General features: G+C 36.2%; 2 protein-coding genes across 16 annotated transcripts in view; one reads left to right on the forward strand and one right to left on the reverse strand.

The window, feature by feature from the left end:
* si:ch211-102c2.8 overlaps nt 1–9,561 on the forward strand; it is a 21,167-nt gene extending 11,606 nt beyond the window's left edge. For 9 of the 14 annotated variants that reach the window (XM_073952191.1, XM_073952189.1, XM_073952192.1 and 6 more), the window contains 9 exons: nt 574–675; nt 836–1,018; nt 1,142–1,380; nt 3,838–3,964; nt 4,045–4,128; nt 5,348–5,562; nt 6,336–6,411; nt 7,239–7,460; nt 7,754–9,561. In XM_073952191.1, coding sequence (XP_073808292.1) covers nt 574–675; nt 836–1,018; nt 1,142–1,380; nt 3,838–3,964; nt 4,045–4,128; nt 5,348–5,562; nt 6,336–6,411; nt 7,239–7,460; nt 7,754–7,819 — 1,314 coding nt within the window. In that variant the 3' untranslated portion in view covers nt 7,820–9,561. Of the gene's footprint in view, nt 1–573; nt 676–835; nt 1,019–1,141; nt 1,381–3,837; nt 3,965–4,044; nt 4,129–5,347; nt 5,563–6,335; nt 6,412–7,238; nt 7,461–7,753 lie in introns of those variants that run through there. The other 5 variants (XR_012406872.1, XR_012406874.1, XR_012406873.1 and 2 more) reach the window with 3 other exon arrangements.
* Nucleotides 9,562–11,122: 1,561 nt separating this feature from the next.
* On the reverse strand, nt 11,123–19,602 carry ccdc117 (coiled-coil domain containing 117). 2 transcript variants are annotated; one of them, NM_001123279.2, is made up of 6 exons: nt 19,469–19,602; nt 17,692–17,913; nt 17,542–17,592; nt 14,270–14,539; nt 13,650–13,796; nt 11,123–12,169 (listed from the first exon to the last, which is right to left on the reverse strand). In NM_001123279.2, exons 2-6 carry the CDS (start codon nt 17,832–17,834, stop codon nt 11,968–11,970), a joined length of 813 nt encoding a protein of 270 aa, NP_001116751.1. In that variant the 5' UTR covers nt 17,835–17,913; nt 19,469–19,602; the 3' UTR covers nt 11,123–11,967. The 2 variants fall into 2 exon arrangements, with proteins under 2 accessions (NP_001116751.1, XP_073806858.1); XM_073950757.1 differs by having other exon boundaries at nt 11,125–12,169; nt 17,542–17,589; nt 19,469–19,583.
* Nucleotides 19,603–19,618: the final 16 nt, after the last annotated feature.

Raw genomic sequence — 19,618 nt, forward strand, 5'->3', positions numbered from 1 at the left:
TCACTTTTTCTTTGTTTGGAAGAAACCCCACTCCTCCCCTATTCTCCTCTCTTACCTCTGATTGGGTGGCACGGTGGCCCAGTGGTTAGCACTGTGAGCCCCACAGCAAGAACACTGCCAGCCCTGGTTCCACAGGACCGGTGGGTGTTTCTGTGAGGAGTTTGTATGTTCTCCCTGTGTCCGCGTGGGTTTTCCCCTGGTTCTCCGGTTTCCTCCCACCATCCAAAGACATTCAACATACATAACAATCAAGCTTTTGTCTAACCCCTTGTGTTCCCTTAGCTACCGCAGCAGTTCTGAGCACCGAGCTCAGGCTCCCCTCTCGCTCTGCCAACGGGAGGAAGCCCCGTGCTCGAGGAGCCCTTGAGCTCGGGGCTCCCTCCCGGGACAGCATGCCAAACAAGCTTTTATAAATCATCAGCTAAGTGTAAACTCTTGAAAGATCTGTAATAAAAAAAACTAAATGAATGATTTGTCAACGTTACACTCAGCTAAAGTGAAAAATAACTGAAAGTCTTAGTCAAGGACTCTTTTTAATATACATTTACATGTTTATATTCACATCTGTTTAAGATGAAAGATGAGGAGGTGAAGCAACTAAAAGAGGCTCTAAAGCAGAGCGAAGAGAAGATGAGAAGGCAACAAGAGGAATTCAGAAGAGAGACTGAGGAAAAGGTTCCATCACTATTATCACATTTTTTTACACAGACTCTTGTGTACTGTTGACAGATTCATCAAGGAAATTAAGTATTACCGTATCAGGCCATTAAATTTGATGCAGTTAAGATTCCTTTATGCCCCAAAAAAACCAGAGCATCTCTTCTCATGTGAACAGATTGTAAAGGCTGCGAGTCGAGAGCAAAGGAAGTGTGAGGAACAGAGAGAGAAGGCTCTCCAAGAGCAGCGTCACACTCTGGAGCAGAAAACAGAGGATGCAGTTAGGAAATGGAGAACAGAATTGGACAAAGAGAGAAGAAACACTCTGGCATTACAAAGTAAACTGACTGAACTTCAGAAGGTGAGAGGAATCAGAAGTCATCTTTTTATTCTGGACATTTAATTCAGATGCAAACCGACATGTTCAATTTAATTTATATCGATTAATACATAACATTTACTTACTGCTGCTTTCTTGTGACAGGAGGCAGAGAAGGAGGCTGTGTGTCTTAAGCAAACTTTGCTGAGCTCTGAAAAGGAGCTTCAGGAGCTCAGGACAGCACTCAGAGAGAGAGAGCAAAAACAGCAGAGGAGAACTGCCAGACATGAGCAGCAGAGCAGACGCTGGGCTCAAGACATACACGCTGAGTGTGTTCACTTGCAGGAGCTGCTGAAACACCACGGCCTGATTGTGGAAACTGAAGGCTCACACTCATCAGACAGGTTGTCATGGATAAATGAATACAATACTAAAATCACCAGTAGATGGCAGCATGTGCCAGTTTTAAAGGGGTAGTTGACCCAAAAATGAAAATTCTTTTATTAATTTTGTCGTTCCAAATATCTGAGACCTTTGTTCATCTTCAGAACACAAACTAAGATATTTTAGATTAAATCAGAGAGTCCCTTATCCTCCATAGGCAGCAACAGTAATGAGAACCGAAACAACTGTGCATGTGACTTCAGTGGTTAAACTGTTATCACCATAAAGTGGCAAAAAAAAAAAAGAAAAGCAAATATGGCTCTGTTCACCAGAATCTTCTGTCCCACGCCATGTCATAAGAGCCCACATGTACTACAACCAGTTTGACATATTGCCATTAGAGTCTACAGCACATGTAATCGTTATATTGCTTATAGTAAACATGCATTCTGCTACTGTAGTTTGTAAACGTTAGTATCGTCATTAATGGTCTATCTACAGTAGATAATGTTGCATGTGGAAAAGTCACTAAAATGCTTGCACGTTTGTGCAACAATAGACCATTTTATTTAATAGTCTGTGGAACCCTTTAAGGTTGCAACACTGTGTAGAATTCATGCTTTTTATAGTAGCCTATTGCACATTTTCTAATGCTTCAGTTCGAACGAACATCTGAATTGGTTAATTTCTGTTCATGTTAATATGATTTAGCTACAACAACCACAAAGTAAAATCTGGAATTACTTTGGATTGTTACGTGATAAGAATGAAAAATAAAATAGATGAAATACCCAAAATAGCAACAGGAATTGACTTTATATAGTCTAATTTGGAAGAAAAAAAAGCTCTTCTGTAAAAATTTCATTCGGTATAATTTGTATCTTTATTTTAATGTATAATTTGTCAGTCAGTTATCTACAAAATTAACAAAAAGAATAAATAAATTTTAGGTGAAGTGGGCTGCAAATAATACTTTTTGGCCTTAAGGGAATGATGAATTAAATTCAAGTAGGCCTATTATAACATAACATATAGTATTTCTGATTTTCTTTGTAATTTTAGTTACAAATTACAGTATCTCAATACAACTTGGTATCATGATACTTCAGCTGGTAAAGCATTGTAAGATTAATTAATGGTAGCGCGTCAGCCCTTCTTTGAATATCTCAGTGTCAAATGCTCTAGGATTTCATCTCAAATATCTTAGCTTGTGTTCTAACGATGAATAATGATCTCAAGGGATTGGAACTGCATGTGGGTGAGTATTCCAGAGTTTCCATTTTTGGGTGGACTAACCCTTTAATAAGTGATTCAATTAATTATTTCAAAATGGCAAAATTATAAAGGTGAATCGTTCTGGATAAATGTGTTTGACCTTGATGCAGCATTATGCATACTAAACATTGCATGACATCAAAAGTGATTAGAGGGATTTTTGTTTTACTATTGTGATTTAAATGTCACAGACTGATTGGTCTACGCATCAAAGTCAAACACATCTATTGTCTTTATTAATGCATCATTAAAATCAGTAGTGGGCAGCACAGTGGCTCAGTGTTTAGCACTGTTGCCTCACAGCAAGAAGGTCAATGGTCCGAATCCCAGTTGCTAGTTGGCATTTCTGTGTGGAGTGTGCATGTTCTCTCCGTGTTCGCATGGGTTTCTTCCGGGTGCTGCAGTTTCCACCACAATACAAAGACATGCGGTGCAGGTGAATTGGTAGTTCATGCATTAAAATAACAACTGCAGCGTGTTTGTAGATAAATATTTCACTCCCTTACCATGTGGTGCTCTTAACTACTGCTTGAAAAGTTCAGTCCAGTGGTTGCCAAGCATTTTGCAATTTAGGTAACAATTTAGAAATCAGTTGTTCAATTTATTTATTTTTATTTATTTATATATATATATATATATATATATATATATATATATATATATTTTTTTTTTTTTTTTTTTTTTTTTTTTGCGGACGAAAAAAATAGTTGGTTCAAACACCATTTAAAACACTTGAATTTCTTTAGTTTAGATTTTAGAATCCTAATATGCTTATTTTTGTTTATTTTTTTCAACAGTGCATAAAAACAGTCTACCTTTTCCAGTGATCCAAACCAGTGTATTGTCTGAACAAAAACCATAGAGAATCTGAATAAAAATATAAATCCCATTTCTGAGAGTACATAATAATTCTAAAATAGCATAAATAAGTATGTTTTCCCCATAACCATTCTACACAAACCATTAATTCATAAATACATATGCAGATTATAGGAAGATAAAATGTAAAAGAAACGTAAAAAGATTTTCCCATGACAGTCAGTTTCTTTCAGATATGCAATTATAAAATTAATTCAGACTTCAAATTCATACTGTTTCCCACTAACCCTAACACTAGAGTAAGTTTGGCTACCACTTCTGAATCTTAGATTGGTAACCACTACTGAACTGTATTGTATATTTAATAAATGTATTTGATTCAGTTCTACAGTGAGTTCAGCTCTTCAGATGCTGCAGTCCCTCACAAAGTCCCTACAGCAGTATATCAATGATCTAAAAACTGAGCTCAGTACACAGAGACGCGCTGCACTGCAGATGAGCCGAGAAAAGGTAAGAGGCGACAATAATAAACACAAATGAACTCACAGCAACACACCACTTATGAGAAGACACTGCCCTATTTGTTTCAGGAGCAAGAGCTGCGTGTACAGAAAGAGCAGCTGATGGAGGAAAAGGAAAGAGCGCTGGCTGCTCTGAAAGAGAAGCTCATACAGGTATACTGGAATTTAGAATTAATAGCTTCAAAAAATTCAAAATTATTTTATATGTATTAACTCTGTTTTTTTCCAACTACTCAAAATTATGTATTTGTTTTTCTAATTTCTGGATGTTCTTAAAGTTTTGTTGGCTTTAGCTTGAATTGTTTCCCAGCAGTCACTATTTTGACCCGGTATAAAAACTCATTTAACCAACATAATATCAAAGAGGGCATGAAGTTTGTTTGTTCAGGAGGTTTCAGGAGTAAAATCAGGGTTCCTCTGAGTCACTGAATTTCTGTCTGTAAAAGTCATGGAATATCAGGGAATTTAGTTAGTTTAAATTTTAGTTTTCATTTATCAAAATGTATTTTTCTTTACCAGATTTGTATCACATTATTTCATACTTGTTATGGTTAGATAATATTTAGCTCAATTTTATTCTTTTCATTATTCATCAACTGGCAATAATTTAAATCAAATGCAACCATATCTGTTCATTACAGCTATCATGTGAGCATAATACACATTATAGGAGCCTTGACTTTAAAATGACACCTTAAAAGACTGGCTGATTAAAGTAATATGATCATGATAATACTGATTAATATGAAAGTTTTTAAAACTACTACCCAACAAGCATTTTATAATTTTTAAAAGATGTTTAATAATTGTCTAAATAAAAGATGTCGAAACATAGTGGTCTTGGCTTAAACAAGGCTAAACTTGAGCTGTCAATGAAAACCTGATAAAAGGGTTAAGAATAGGTAAAAACTTGACTAGTCATCATATAAACAGAAATAAAAAAACTGCATATATAAAGTCTGTCTATTTGACGACTAGTCTAGTTTTGGGCTGTTCTTAGATGTTAATTAGATTTTCACTGACAGCTCAAGTTTAGCCTTGCATTAGACATCTATGAACGAATGAAGCAATGCGAACAGTACTTCTGATTTTTTTTTTTCCAAAATCTGTGGTCGATTATTCATTGCTGTTCTCATTGTGGCTATTAAAATCTTGCAAAATAATATTGAAGCTAAAATCATTTTAATATTATGCAAAGCACAACAGCAGCCTGTTCATGGAAATTTAGCTTTTTGGTCAAAGAATGTCAAGGAAAAGTCAGTGAATATACTGTTTAGCTTAGAATGGCAATCATGTAAAATGCATGTGCTCAAATTGCAAGAAAAAAAGTGTTCATATCTTGTTTTGTGCGTCTGCTTTGTCTAAACCGAAGGCGCATGTTGAGGAGATGAGCAGTCTATCTCGTGGTCAGCTGCTCATGAAGAATGATGAAGATGTGGATGGACAGTGTGTTCATCTGCGCAGACAGCTGAAAGCTAAAGATGAGGAGCTCAGACAGGTGCACAACAGCATGGCTCAGTGGAAAGACAAAACCACCGCCAGAATCGCACACAAGTTTGAACTGGAGCTCAATGCAGAACTGGAGAGGTGCTTCAAACACTCACTGAGTCCGCTGGATTTGTCATTTGTTAACAAACTTTTGAATGATTGGGTTAAACAAATTAACATATGCAGTGCTCGGCATAATTGAGTACACCCCATTTTGCAAATCAATATTTTTATTAATTTATCAGTAAATATGGGTCATATATTTTGGCGAATTTGAACAAAACAGATTACACAGATACATTTATTAAAATAATATTTTAGTCACCGAACATCTTTAGAAATAGAAAGATAATACATTTAAATTCATGCAAAATATTGGGAAACAAAATTAAGACCTAAACATTTTTTAACAAAAAAAAAAATATATATATATATATATATAAATTTTTTTTTTGTTTTTTTTTGCTCTTTGTTAAATTTTTGTTTAATATTTTTCTATATTATATAAATTTGGATGTACTAATTTTGGACTGTTATTAGTTATTTTGTTAGATTAGCTTCAGATTTAGCTTCAGTACTGACTAATCTAATGTTCATGCACAAATATATTATTGTAAAGCTTCCTATGGAAAATGTTTAATTTAAATGAGAGATTTGTAAGATATATATGCTGATCACTGTATGACACTTTCATGTACAAAAACATCAAAAAAAAATTTTGACAATTTTTTTTTCAGCCATTGACTTTTATTTAGCCTTGTTGGGCTAGTAAACAAGTAAAGCAATGAACTTTTGGACTGTAGGTTACTCAATATCATGGCTTGTCATTTAATTTTTAAACCATGTTGTATTCTCTTTATTGTATATAACAGGAGGCTCCCGACGTCCAAAGCAGAGCAGCAGAAGAGATTGGAGAGACTGGAGAATGAGATGAGACATCTGACTGCTGTAAAGCCAGTGTTATTTTAGTATTTATACACTATTATACACTGTTATACGATGTTTATTAATGTTTGATTAATTTTTGTCATTTTTATACATTTTATGTGCTTCAGTAAATTTATTTGATCTTTAAAAATATTTCTGCTTACCTTTTTCCAATTTGTCATATTTTTAAAACAGGGAATTGCCCTAAGGCAGCTACTTTTTTCATCCAATATAGATACTAATATTTAAAGAAAAAATTATTTAATGTTAAGGATAAAAACAATATCACTTTAATGCTGCTATAGAAGCATGATTATTCAGTAGTTACAAAAAGCAGCTTCATTTTGACCTCAAATGATCACAAGTGATCAGACATGTTATTATCAAACAAAGTCAGAACTGAACATTTATTTACCAGAGCATCACTGCAGTTTAGTTCCTAAATGAATCTGCTTTTGAATGAATCAATTAAACCAGTGGATCTATGGTCTGTTCATTCGGTCTCTTGATTTTATTTCTAGATGAATCAGCTACTTTTAACTAACTGAATTGAATTAAACTAATTTGAATGAATGATTCAGTGAATCACTCATTATATCAGGGACTTGCTGCCACATACTGCCAGTTTTATTGTCATGTTTATTCATGACAGGCCTCAATCAGCCAAGAGTCCAGCTCAAAAACACTTTCAGAAAAATATTAGTTGTAAAACAAACAAAATGAAATATTTCCAGCATAATTTTAAATTGTTACATTGTTTTAATGTAAGCTGGAATAGAAAATAAGTGTGGCATTTCAACACAACTATAATTGAACACAAGAAAGAACTTGATTCTCTCTGTCTGCAGCAATGCCGAGACCACAACATATCCCAGTTGACCTCAGCCGCTGTTCAGGGTGTCCCAGACATACAAAACTCCAGAGTCACTGAAGACCTGAGCTCTTATAAACTGCTGCGACACCTCCAGAGTCGCATTCAGCTCCTCCAGGCAGAGAGTCAGAGCCGCTGCTCCAGTCCAATGAAGCGGGACAGGGAGAACACTGACCTGGGCGGATCTTACTTAGACATGGTACAGTACATCCCAAATTATTTTCACAGTTTTAAGTATTTTGCTATGTTATTTTATTATCCTTATATTGCTTTTTTCATTTAGTTTGATGCTAACATGTCTACATTTGAAATCATTTGACAAATTCAATGTTTTATAAACTGATTTTAGTTAACAGTAACAACACTGCCATTTTGAAACTACTTTTCTGTTTTAAGAATAATACTAATAATACTGCATATGCATGTTTTGTTTACATTAATATTTTATGTATTTTTAAGTAGATTTTTCTAAGCTTCTCATGTTCTTGGCAGATTGCTTCATCCCAGGAAACCAAAAAAACAGAAGATTACCTACCAGCAAAGAGCATCTCCTGCTAACATTTACTTTCAACTCTCTTTTCCTACAATTTGTTCACCAGGTTGTTCGTTTTTTTTATAAGGAAAACAGAAAATTGCTTCTCCTCCATGGAGCTCAGGTGGAATGTTCAAGTTCTGAATGGGCAGAATTGACCACTTCACTGTAGGCTCATGTTTCATTTAGGCCTGCTTTAATCAAAGAATGAACTGTAATAGCAATTGGCTTTTAAAATGGACTTTAGTTGTGTTTGTGTTTAGGGCTAGGCAGTTAATCAAAATCAATGGCAAAGCTGCATTTGTCATGCACATCTTGTCATTGAAGCATGGTATTGTCCAAAGCCAGAGGGTGCTCTCACATGGAAACAACAAACAGCCATGAAAGAGAAAAACAGGAAATCCCAATTTAACTGCTTTCATTGATTCAGCATGACTAATAATCACATGGCTATGTAATCATAATTTATTTACTACTACAAAAGCTCTTTTATGCCCTTCACTCGCTAACTTCCTTTAGTCTCGCTGACTCAGATGAACGTCATTGATTACTTTACACTAGTGTCCACTATAGGCGGAACATCTGAATGGGTTTAAACGCACTGTCCTAAACCTTCCAGCACTTAAAATCTAAGATGAAAACCACAGTGAAAGCTGATGTTGCGATGTCACAAACGCATTGCATTGTGAAACATACACTACCTGACATAAGTCTTGTCGCTTATCCAAGTTTTAGGAACAACAAATAATAACTTGACTTCTAGTTGATCATTTCATATTTGATTAGGACAGTAAGGTCTGACTTTGTCAATGTCAATGTTAATTTTATTTATATAGCACTATTGTACATAACCAAAGGTTGACCAATGTGCTGAACAATACAAATCACAAAGAACAAGTATAAAATTAAAGTTAAAACAAACAATTCTCACTGATAAAATGCCAAATCAAAAGAGGAAGTTTTCAACCTACATTTAAAAACAGACAGATATGATATAAACCTAATACAGAGGTGCAGAGCATTCCACAAGGAAGGACCAGCTACTGCGAAAGCACGGTCACCCCTGCATTTCAGCCTCGACTTTGGATGTATAATAGTCTCTGGTTAGATGACCTAAGAGACCGACCAGGCTGATGTTTAGTCAACAGGTCTGACAGGTAGGAAGGAGCCAGGCCATTTAGTGATTTAAACCAGGAGAATCATTTTAAAAGTGACACGATAGAGCACAGGCAATCAGTGCAAAGAGAGTGAAACTGGTGTGATGTGGTCATATTTGTTGGTGTTGGTTAAAAGCCTCGCAGCAGCATTTTTAAGTAACTGTAGGCGGGATAGAGTTGTCTGACCGATCCCAAAAAATAGTGAATTACAGAAGTCTCATCTAGAAGTAATGAAAGCATGAATTATTTTTTCAAAAATAAAAATATTAAAATAGCTTTGACTGTTTTTAAAAGTCGAAACTGAAAAAAAGCAGGATATGACCACTGCGCTAATCTGTTTATCAAATCTCAAGCCATCATCAAAGATAACACCCAGATTTTTTTACACAAGGCTTCACAGAAAAACTTGATTTACCAAGAATTACTGGTGGTGTCCTAGAAGGATTTGACGGGCCGAACAAAATTATTTCAGTTTTACTCTAATTAAAATCTAGAAAGTTTAAAGACAACCAGGCTTTCACATCTGACAGGCATCCGACAGACCGCCCGTTTATTTAGACAAAAGAATTGTCACTCAACAGAAATAATGTACAGTCTAGAATATAAAGTTATGCTGCAGTGGAAAAATAATTGATATTGTGTACGACTCCCATGAGCTTGGAGTACTGCCTCCACACATCTCTTGAATGACCCAAAAACTTTTTAATAAAGTCATCTGGAATGGCAAAGAAAGCCTTCTTGCAGGACTCCTAGAGTTCATCAAGATTCTTTGGATTCATCTTCAATGCCTCCTCCATTTTATCCCAGACATGCTCAATAATGTTCGTCTTTGGTCACTTGGCTGGCCAATTCTGGAGCACCCAGACCTTCTTTGTTTTCAGGAATTTTGATGCGGAGGCTAAAGTATGAGAAGGAGCACCATCCTGCTGAAGAATCTGCCCTATCCTGTGGTTTGTAATGCAATGAGCAGCACAAATGTCTTGATACCTCAGGCTGTTGATGTTGCCATCCACTCTGCAGGTCTCTCACACCACCCATGCTGAATGTAACCCCAAACCATGTTTTTTCCTTCATCAAACTTGACTGATTTCTGTGAGAATCTTGGGTCCATGCATGTTCCAATAGGTCTTCTGCAGTTTAACAGATGGTTTATAAGAAAAATCTACCTTCTGCCACTTTTCCAAATGATCAACTAGAGGTCAGGTTATTATGTGTTGCTCTTACAACTGGGATCGACGACAATACTTTTGTCAGGTAGTGTATAGGTGCTGGAGTGTACATATGAAGTAGAATCAGTCCCTCTGTCAAAATTGAGGGATCGAGGGTCTATCCATGTAAACTTTCCTCATCCACTTGAAGTGGCACTCACTTTAAAATGGCAGCATGGATTTCCTCGAGGGGAAGCGCACAATTGCATACCTAAAAGTGGAGTTGTCAGTATCACAGAATGATTATATCGATGTCTATTAAATCATCTGATCTATTATATCGTCTAATTAAATCAACGATGGCGAAGTGGGTAGCACAATCACCTCACAGCAAGAAGGTTGCTGGTTTGAGCCTCGGCTGGGTCAGTTGGCATTTGTGTGGAGTTTGCATGTTTTCCCCGTGTTTGTATGGGTTTCCTCTAGATCAGGGGTGTCAAACTCAATTCCTGGAGGGCCGAAGCCCTGCACAGTTTAGTTCCAACCCTGCTCCAACACACCTACCTGTAGGTTTCAAACAAGCCTGAAGGACTCAATTAGTTTGATCAGGTGTGTTTAATTAGGGTTGGAACTAAACTGTGCAGGGCTTCGGCCCTTTTGGAACGGAGTTTGACACCTGTGCTCTAGGTGCTCCGGTTTCCCCCACAGTCGGGGGACAAGTTGGTGGTTCATTGCGCTGTGATGACCCCAGATTAATAAAGGGATTAAGCTGAAGGAAATTGAATGAATGAAAAAAAATCTACTTGAATGTGATTTTTGCGTAGCTTGTCAGTGAACTGACCCTGAAATGCATGTATATGGTGCTCCATCTGAAAGCAACCTCCAGTTTTACTGACAAATTGTGAATATTAATTGCTCAAATGCAATTACAACATGTCACTTCTAATGATTTCTCAGAGGAATTAATCATATTAAAATCAATGTATGAATGTTTTTCTATATAAATAAAAAGTCACAAGAAGAAAACGATATTGCCAAACTGTTTTTATTTATAAACAAGTCTGCCTGCGTCGTAGTGTGACATACAGTAGTCAGTATTATTTACAAGTTTTAGATTATGACATCAGGCAAACTAGAAATCACAGAAAGTTTTAAACAAAACATTTCAATGTAGGCCAACGTTTAAACTGCAGGCATTTTGGCTTTCTAGCTTATTTTACTGTTGCTGTTGTTTTTGTTTTTTTGATAATTATGACAAGGTTAATAGATGCTATTTGTTCTTTGTTTAGATTAAACAGATCCAAGTACTAGGATTCAAATATGGATGCCCATGCGTCTCCTCCGATACTCGCTTTTCTGTCTGTTAAATGAGTAAATGGTTAAACCGGATAAAATTAGTGCCGTCAAATTTAAAACCACATAACAATCCTTCCTCGCACAATCAAGAAACTTCACAAGTCATCACTTTCCATAACAACAACAGCATGAAGAGCAGAGCAGTTTCATGTTTTAACCAGTCGGATGTCTTAAAGTAAATGTTTAATAAAAATAATATGGCAGATCGAAACAAATCAAATGCTCAGTGCACAGAAAATGGTACACCGCAGTAATACTACTTGCGAAACTAAAAAAATGTTGCATTGTTAACAATGAGTTCAAACAAACATGGCATAGAGTTATCAAACAGGCTGAATAATGTAACCGACTGTTCTAACCAATGTACCACAGAAAAGAAAATTCACTTCTCATTTCATCTAGTGCAAATATGGTCCCACCTGCAAAAAAAAAAAAAACGCAGGCTGAAACAAACAAACGAAGAACAAAATTCATGGCACTAGACAGAAAATTCAGGTTATGCTGATTGATTTTGCTCTATAACTCCATGTCTTCTTCTCCAGAGTTGCTAAACAGAGGGCTGAATGTCTGCTGGTGGGACGGGGGGCTGCTGACGGATGGGACAGGGGTGGGGGTCTGTCTGCTCTTGCGCTGCTGTCTCTGTAAAGAGTCTTTGAGTCTCTGTGTAAGCGGGTCTTCTGGTGGACGCCAAACCACCAGCTCCATACAAGAGCGGCTCCTGCAGAGAACAAGAGAGATCAGGGCTGCTGCTGGTGGATTGTTACTTTCAGAACACCTCTGTGCTTCTGTTTGTTTTCATACAGTTGTGGAAACCATATATACATACGATTTTAGACAATCTATTTGTTTTGCTGGAGTCATTAGCTATGTTTCCATCCAAAGATGTTAATTAAATTTATGCGGATTTCAGAGTTAAAGATCAGCTTAGTTCAGTTCAGTGTGCTTTTAATTTCACTGCTCAAAGTTCAAACACTGAAGAGCAAAACCATCAATGCACAGCTCCACAAGTCCCAATCCAAGCAAGCCAGTGGCAAGGAAAAAAACTTCAACTGACGAGGTGAAGGGGGGAAAAAAACGAGAGAAACCAGGCTCTGTTGGACACAACCATTTTTTCTATGGCCAAACTTCTTGTGTGGAGCTGTAGTCTAGGCGCTTGAGAATGCTGGACGTCTATCATGGAGAAGCTGCAGGTGTGTACATAATAACTTACTTGGTTTTAGTCATGTTATAATGGCAGTTTGTAATATCCTTTTAGAATAATCTCCTCTCAAACTTCTTGGAAGGTTAGCGGTTTCCACTGATATTTTCCATCAAGGATGGTTGTCACTTCTTTCTCGTATATAACATTTAAAAATGTTTGGACCTCATATTCCACCCAAACAAACCTGTCACTTTCTGTCACCTTTGTTATCACATGATCTGTTGAAGCAAAATCACATGACTTTTTTGATGCGCAAAGTGGAATTTATTCGGTACGGTTTCTATCGTAGTTTATGTGCATTTTTTTCTTATCGGATAAAAAGTTTATCCTACTCATTTATCCACATTTTCAAAACTTATGCATATCTTGGCACTTCCATCCTGGGATTTTTTTGCAATATTCCAAAATGCACATAAAAAGAAGTGGATGGCTATTGAGAATCTTCATGTTATTTCTAAAGAATCTGACAGTACAGCATAATAAAATAATAATTTGTTATTTTATTTCTCACATTGGACCTAAAACTCAAATGTTTGTGGTGACATGTAGAGCAGCATACCTGAAATATCTTGAAAATTATTTAAAGATTAAAAAAAAAAAAAAAAGTATTCCTATGATTGAAAAGCTGACTTTTAGACTATAGATTTTAGTCTGATATTGTGTTCAAGAAATTTCATTATTAAAAAGCCAATTTGACATCAATTGTTATTAAATTTTATTTATACATACTTAATGAAAGTGTAACTTAATTTTTTTTCTAATTCTCAAAGTTAGACTTTTAAGCATAACACTAGTCAATTGTGATCTAATTAATGAATTTCAGCTGAATTTTTCTCTTTTCTTACTGACTCTATTTTTCAATAAAAAAATTAATGTACATTTTAATCTAAAGCTTTAAGCCTAAATTCTTGCAACTGAGCTTGTTCATGAATTTATTAATTAACTGAAAGTTGTCATCGAGTGTCAAAATTTGGAAAGCTGAAAACAATATACTCACACTGACTGTGCAACCATATGTGGTAGAATATCCCCAATCCCGCGCTGTAGGCCCTCTCTCAAGCTGTCAGACATCACCAATACTGGCCTGCGCTGAGCCGGTTCCACATCCAGCTCTTCTTCATCGCTATCATCCTCCAAAGTGATCCTGTAGCACACAAAACATTCCAGGAAAATTATAGAAACATCTTTAAACAGTTTTACCAATAAAGAGAGTGTTTTCAATTTAGTGCCATATCATCTTCTTTAGCTATTTCCTGGCAAAACCAGATCAAATATAAAACTTTTTGTAAATATAAATTTTCTATAATAATACATAAATATTATAACAATGTCATCTTGTGTAAACAACTTCATCTCTTTAGTAAAAAAAAAAAAAAAAACTTGATGTTCTTGATGTTTTTTTTGAGCACTGATTTAATTCTGCTTGCCATTTGTTAAGACTATAGCCTTTGATTAGTGGCTTTAAATCTGAAAGGCGGATTTTGCACTTCTTTACTCTTCCTGTCAGGGCTTTTGCTGTCTATAAAAGGAGCATAACATAGATCTAATTTCTGAACAGCATCTGAAAATAATGTATACTTCGTGTTTGACAGCAAGTGATTGATTGGTTCATCTAACCTCTCTTCTATTTCCTGCAGTCTCCTCTGAGCGGCCTCTACCTCCATGCCCGAGCCCTCAGAGGGAACTCTGGGTAATGGAGTCGGAGCGGCGGTGAAGGGCAGATTTATCTCCTCCATCCCGGGTCTGGTCTGCAGCTGAACCAGGCTGGTCTCAGATGAAGGAGAAGGTGCTGGAGAATCTACAGGCCAGATGTGGCTTGCTTTAGGACTTGGACACTGATTTGCTCCTTCCTCTCCCATCAGTTTCCGCCGTTTAGGACTGCAGCTTCTGTACCGGGAAACAGGCCAGAAACAGTTCAGGTCTTATTAGTAGATGGGCTGATATTTATATAGATGATATATAGACCCTTTTCACATTTCTGGGTTTCTCAGTAGCGGATGTCGTCATAGTTGGGTAAACTTAGAGCGCAGTGAATGGGAGAGTTTCATTCATTCATTCATTTTCTTGTCGGCTTAGTCCCTTTATTAATCCGGGGTCGCCACAGCGGAATGAACCACCAACTTATCCAGCAAGTTATTACGCAGCGGATGCCCTTACAGCCGCAACCCATCTCTGGGAAACATCCACACACACATTTACACATCCACTCATACACTACGGACAATTTAGCCTACCCAATTCACCTGTACCGCATGTCTTTGGACTGTGGGGGAAACCGGAGCACCCGGAGGAAACCCACGCGAAGGCAGGGAGAACATGCAAACTCCACACAGAAACGCCAACTGAGCCGAGGTTCGAACCAGCGACCCAGTGACCTTCTTGCTGTATGGCGACAGCACTACCTACTGCGCCACTGCCTCGCCCCTGAATGGGAGAGTACAACAAATATTTTTTTTACAACCCTATTTGCTGAAATAATAAATGAAAAGCTCCACGATGGAGTTATAGAGACTTTCAGGACTATCAAGATTTTCAGGAAAAGGTTATCAGGACTTTCAGGAAAAGGAAAAAAAAAATACTGTAATGATGGCAGCCAGAGGAGAGAACAATGTTAGATTTACTCTCAGCCCCATAGACGCTGCATTAGAAACACCTTGCATAAGCGGTTATTATTTTTTGTAATTTAAAAAATATATATATTAAAAACTTTCAAGGATTTAAGATTATGATGACCATTAAACGCATCATAACAGGCTTGTAAAAAGGGGCCAATATTTAAAGTCATAAAAAATATTTTTAAGAATATTAAAATATTTATTCATAAAATTATTGTTATATTCGGAGTTGTGTTTATCACAACACCAAACTCCCGAGGAATATTTGGTCCCACTTTATATTAAATGGTCGTAACTACTAGTACTTACATCGAAAAATAAAGTACTATGTACTTATTGTGTTAATATTAACACTACTGAAGGGGGACAAGGATAAGTTTAGGGGCAGGTTAAGAGGCATGGGTAGGTTTAAGGGTGGGTTAAGGTGTAAGGCAGGGGTGTCAAACTCAATTCCTGGAGGGCCGAAGCCCTGCACAGTTTAGTTCCAACCCTGCTCCAACACACTTACCTGTAGGTTTCAAACAAGCCTGAAGGACTCAATTAGTTTGATCAGGTGTGTTTAATTAGGATTGGAACTAAACTGTGCAGCCCTTTTGGAACTGAGTTTGACACCTGTGGTGTAAGGAATGGTCAACAATGTTAGTATATTTCTCATTCATTCATTTTCTTTTAGGCTTAGTCCCTTTTTTAATCTGGAGTCGCCACAGCGGAATGTTTTACGCAGTGGATACCGTTCCAGCTGCAACCCATCACTGGGAAACACCCATAAACTACAGCCAATTTAGCTTATTTAATTCATCTATACAGCATGTCTTAGGACTGTGGGGAAAACCTGAGCACCCAGAGGAAACCCACGCAAACCCGGGGAGAACATGCAAACTCCACACAGAAACGCCAACTGACCCAGCCGGGGCTCAAACCAGCGACCTTCTTGCTGTGGTGTGATTGTACTCTGTGTACACTGTGCTGCCCCTTACTATTATTCTAATTATAGATTTTAAATACAGATGCATTTACATGGAGATAATTTAAAATACAAGTACAATGTAAGAAGATGTATGTACATAATCAGTGCTTTGTTATTATTGTTATTTAAATGCTAGTATGTAGTAATTAATACCACTAATATATAATTTAAAGTGTGACCCAATATTTAAAGATTTTTACAATAATCTGGTCTGCGAAATCTGGCCAGCAATTAAAATCTTTATAGGGCTATTGTTTGTTAACACTTAACATTAAGGCTCCATTTAATAGCATTCATTTAATAAACTAAACTGATCATGTAAACCATTTGTATAACAATTATTAATCAGGTGAAATTTCTTAAAGTTTAATAACTCCTTAAAACCCAAAGTCTATTAAATGGAGCTACCATTAAGTGGAGCTAACAACAAGGTCCATTTTATTTTTTTTTCTTCAAACTAATATAACACATGAAGTTATTTCTCACTGTTGATGTTAGTTAATGCACTTGTTAATGGTCTGATGTTAGGTAATAGTAAAGTGTAAAACCTATTGCACTTCATGATAGTTTTCCAGACATACACAAAAATGTACAGTTAATTTTGTTATTATAATATATATATATATATATATATATATATATATATATATATATATATATATATATATATATGTCAATGTAGTGATAATACAGTATAGTATGATAAAAAGCTTCACCAATAATAGAAACAAGAACATTTTATATCGTCATATGCCTAGCAACACAGTAAGAAATGTGGTGGCCTAAATAAACCTAAAAATTGTAAACTAACATTAAACTGATAGCATTAATTAATATGACTTTTTAAAAAATGATTTTAAAACATGGTTGACATTTGAATTAGCTAAATTAATGTTAATGTTGTTAAATTATATTAACATAATTTAACCAATTTATTATTCATACAAATTTTCCTTAAGTTACTGCCTGCTTTATCAGGGGTCAACAAGCAGACAAAAACAATCAAATAAATTTTTTAACAGAGGATACCCTTCTTGTATTAAAGACATACAACCTCCAGTGCTGGGAAACACCCATAGATTCTCTCATTCATACACACACACACACACCTATACTCTTGGACTGGCATGTCTTTGGACTGGGGCAAAAACCAAAGCACCCGGAGGAAACCCATGTGAGCAAAGGGTGAACATGCAAACTCCGCACCTAATGCCAACCTGGACTCAAACTAGCAACCTTCTTGCTGTAATGTAATTATGCTAGCCACCGAGCCATACGATATTATATGCAAGTGATCTGGTACTCACTCATCATCTGTCCTTCTCCTCTGCTTCCTCATGCATCTTCTTTCCCAGCTTCTATGTTTAAATGGACAGACAAATAAAATGAAAGGGATCATCTATAAGGTAATGGTGCTTAATTAGACTTCCTAATAGCACAAAACACTTAATGCTTACGTATTTGGCATCGATCCACCAGTCAGATGATGCAAGCCTTTGGTTGGCCCGCTAACTGGGACCAAATCTGGGTTACTAAAATGTGCATGTGGAGAGAACATGATGAAGTCCAGTTCACTGGTTCCTGACCTGGAGCTTTGCATTGTCCTTCAGCTGAAGATGAGCTGGAGGCATCAAAACTAGATGACAACTGCAGTCCAGCAGTGTGAATACTAGAGGAATCTGGAAAACATGAGCAAATCAGAGGTGCTGGGCAATGGAACAGGGTGTACAAATGGTTAATACAACATAATTAACAACATTTATTTTGCATACACATATACAGTCTCATACACAAATATATACTTGTATAAATAAAGTGAAGGGGAAAATTATGGAAAAATGAAGAGACATTTTCTCTTAATTAACAATTTTTTAATGTTCGTAAAACATGACTTTATTGCATTATTTTTTCCTTATTTATTTCGTATTCCCTTCATTTATTAGGGGTCGCCACAGCGGAATGAACTGCCAACTTATCCAGCATATGTTTTACACAGCGGGTGTCCTTCCAGCGGCCAACCCAGTACTGGGATACATCTATAAACACTAATTCACACACACATACACTACGGCCAACTTAGTTTATTCAATTCCCCTATAGTGCATGTTTTTGGACTGGGGCCGGAGCACTAGAAGAAAACCAACACAAACACAGGAAGAACATGCAAACTCCACACAGAAATGCCAACTGACCCAGCCGGGACTCGAACCAGCAACTTTTCTGCTGTAAGGCAACAGTGGTGAGCCACCGTGTCACCATGCATTCTTTTTTACATGGCTTAATTTTTTTCTGTAAACTATTTATGACATTTATTCCTAAATTTGAAAAAAAATGTTTGTGTCAAAACTAAAAAACTAAATTGGTCAAAATATTTTTACATTTAATTTTTAGGTTTGTTAATTTTCATTTTAGAAGACACAATAACAATATTTTATTTTCAGTATTTGGTGGAACAACCTTTATTTTCATGAAAACACTTGTTATTTTGGTCAATTGTCATGTCCAGCTCAAAAAAAGTGTTCAAAGTTACAGTATTTTAGTCTGAAAGAATATGAATATTTTACTCAGACACATTTAAAGAGGTCTCTCTTATTAGTACAGCCCCAAAAATACAAATCGGCTGTCATTTTAAATTTGTAAACATACAACATTGCATGAAATCAAATTCGTTTGCATACAAGCAGAGGTCATAATAAGTATGGTGTTTCATTTTTACATAAACATGTACGACACTGATTGCAAAAACATTATTTCACACATAATTAAACATTAAATTTTCACAAAGGTTATATGAAACATTAAAGTACACTTTTACTTGAACTGAAAATGATTAAAATCATTTATGTAAATTTTCTTTGAAGGTCAAATTTCCATTTTTTTTTATTTCCAACACCAAAAATAGGTATTAAATTAGATTTATTTAGGGAAAAAAACATTAGCCACTAGATTTATAGTGAGCAACTGGTCACTAACTTTATAAATCTGTATATTTTCTTTCACCGTAGGCCATAACATTCAATAGCACAGGCATTATGCTCTGGATAAGTCAATATTTATGATAGTTTTACCTGAAATAATCTTAAATAATTTACCCTTAAGCCATTTTGTGGTAGTCTGGGTAAGAATAACTTGAATTGCTGGCTTGCTGCAGCTTAAAACATCCTCTTGTCATACGCCCCACTACATACAAAACAACACCGCGTCATTGCTTACATTAGGTGCACAAACACTTACCTTTTACACACTCGCAAAAGCGGCAAGCCAATTTTAATTGAAATGTGGAAAATGACTAATAACAGTTGACACGAGAAGTTGCAAGAGCCTGGATTTTACGACGCTTTTCTCGAACAGTGTGTAGAGGAAGGCGTCTGGAACTTGTAGTCC

This window comes from Danio rerio, chromosome 5 (genome assembly GCF_049306965.1).
Source record: "Danio rerio strain Tuebingen ecotype United States chromosome 5, GRCz12tu, whole genome shotgun sequence".
Lineage (NCBI taxonomy): Eukaryota > Metazoa > Chordata > Actinopteri > Cypriniformes > Danionidae > Danio > Danio rerio.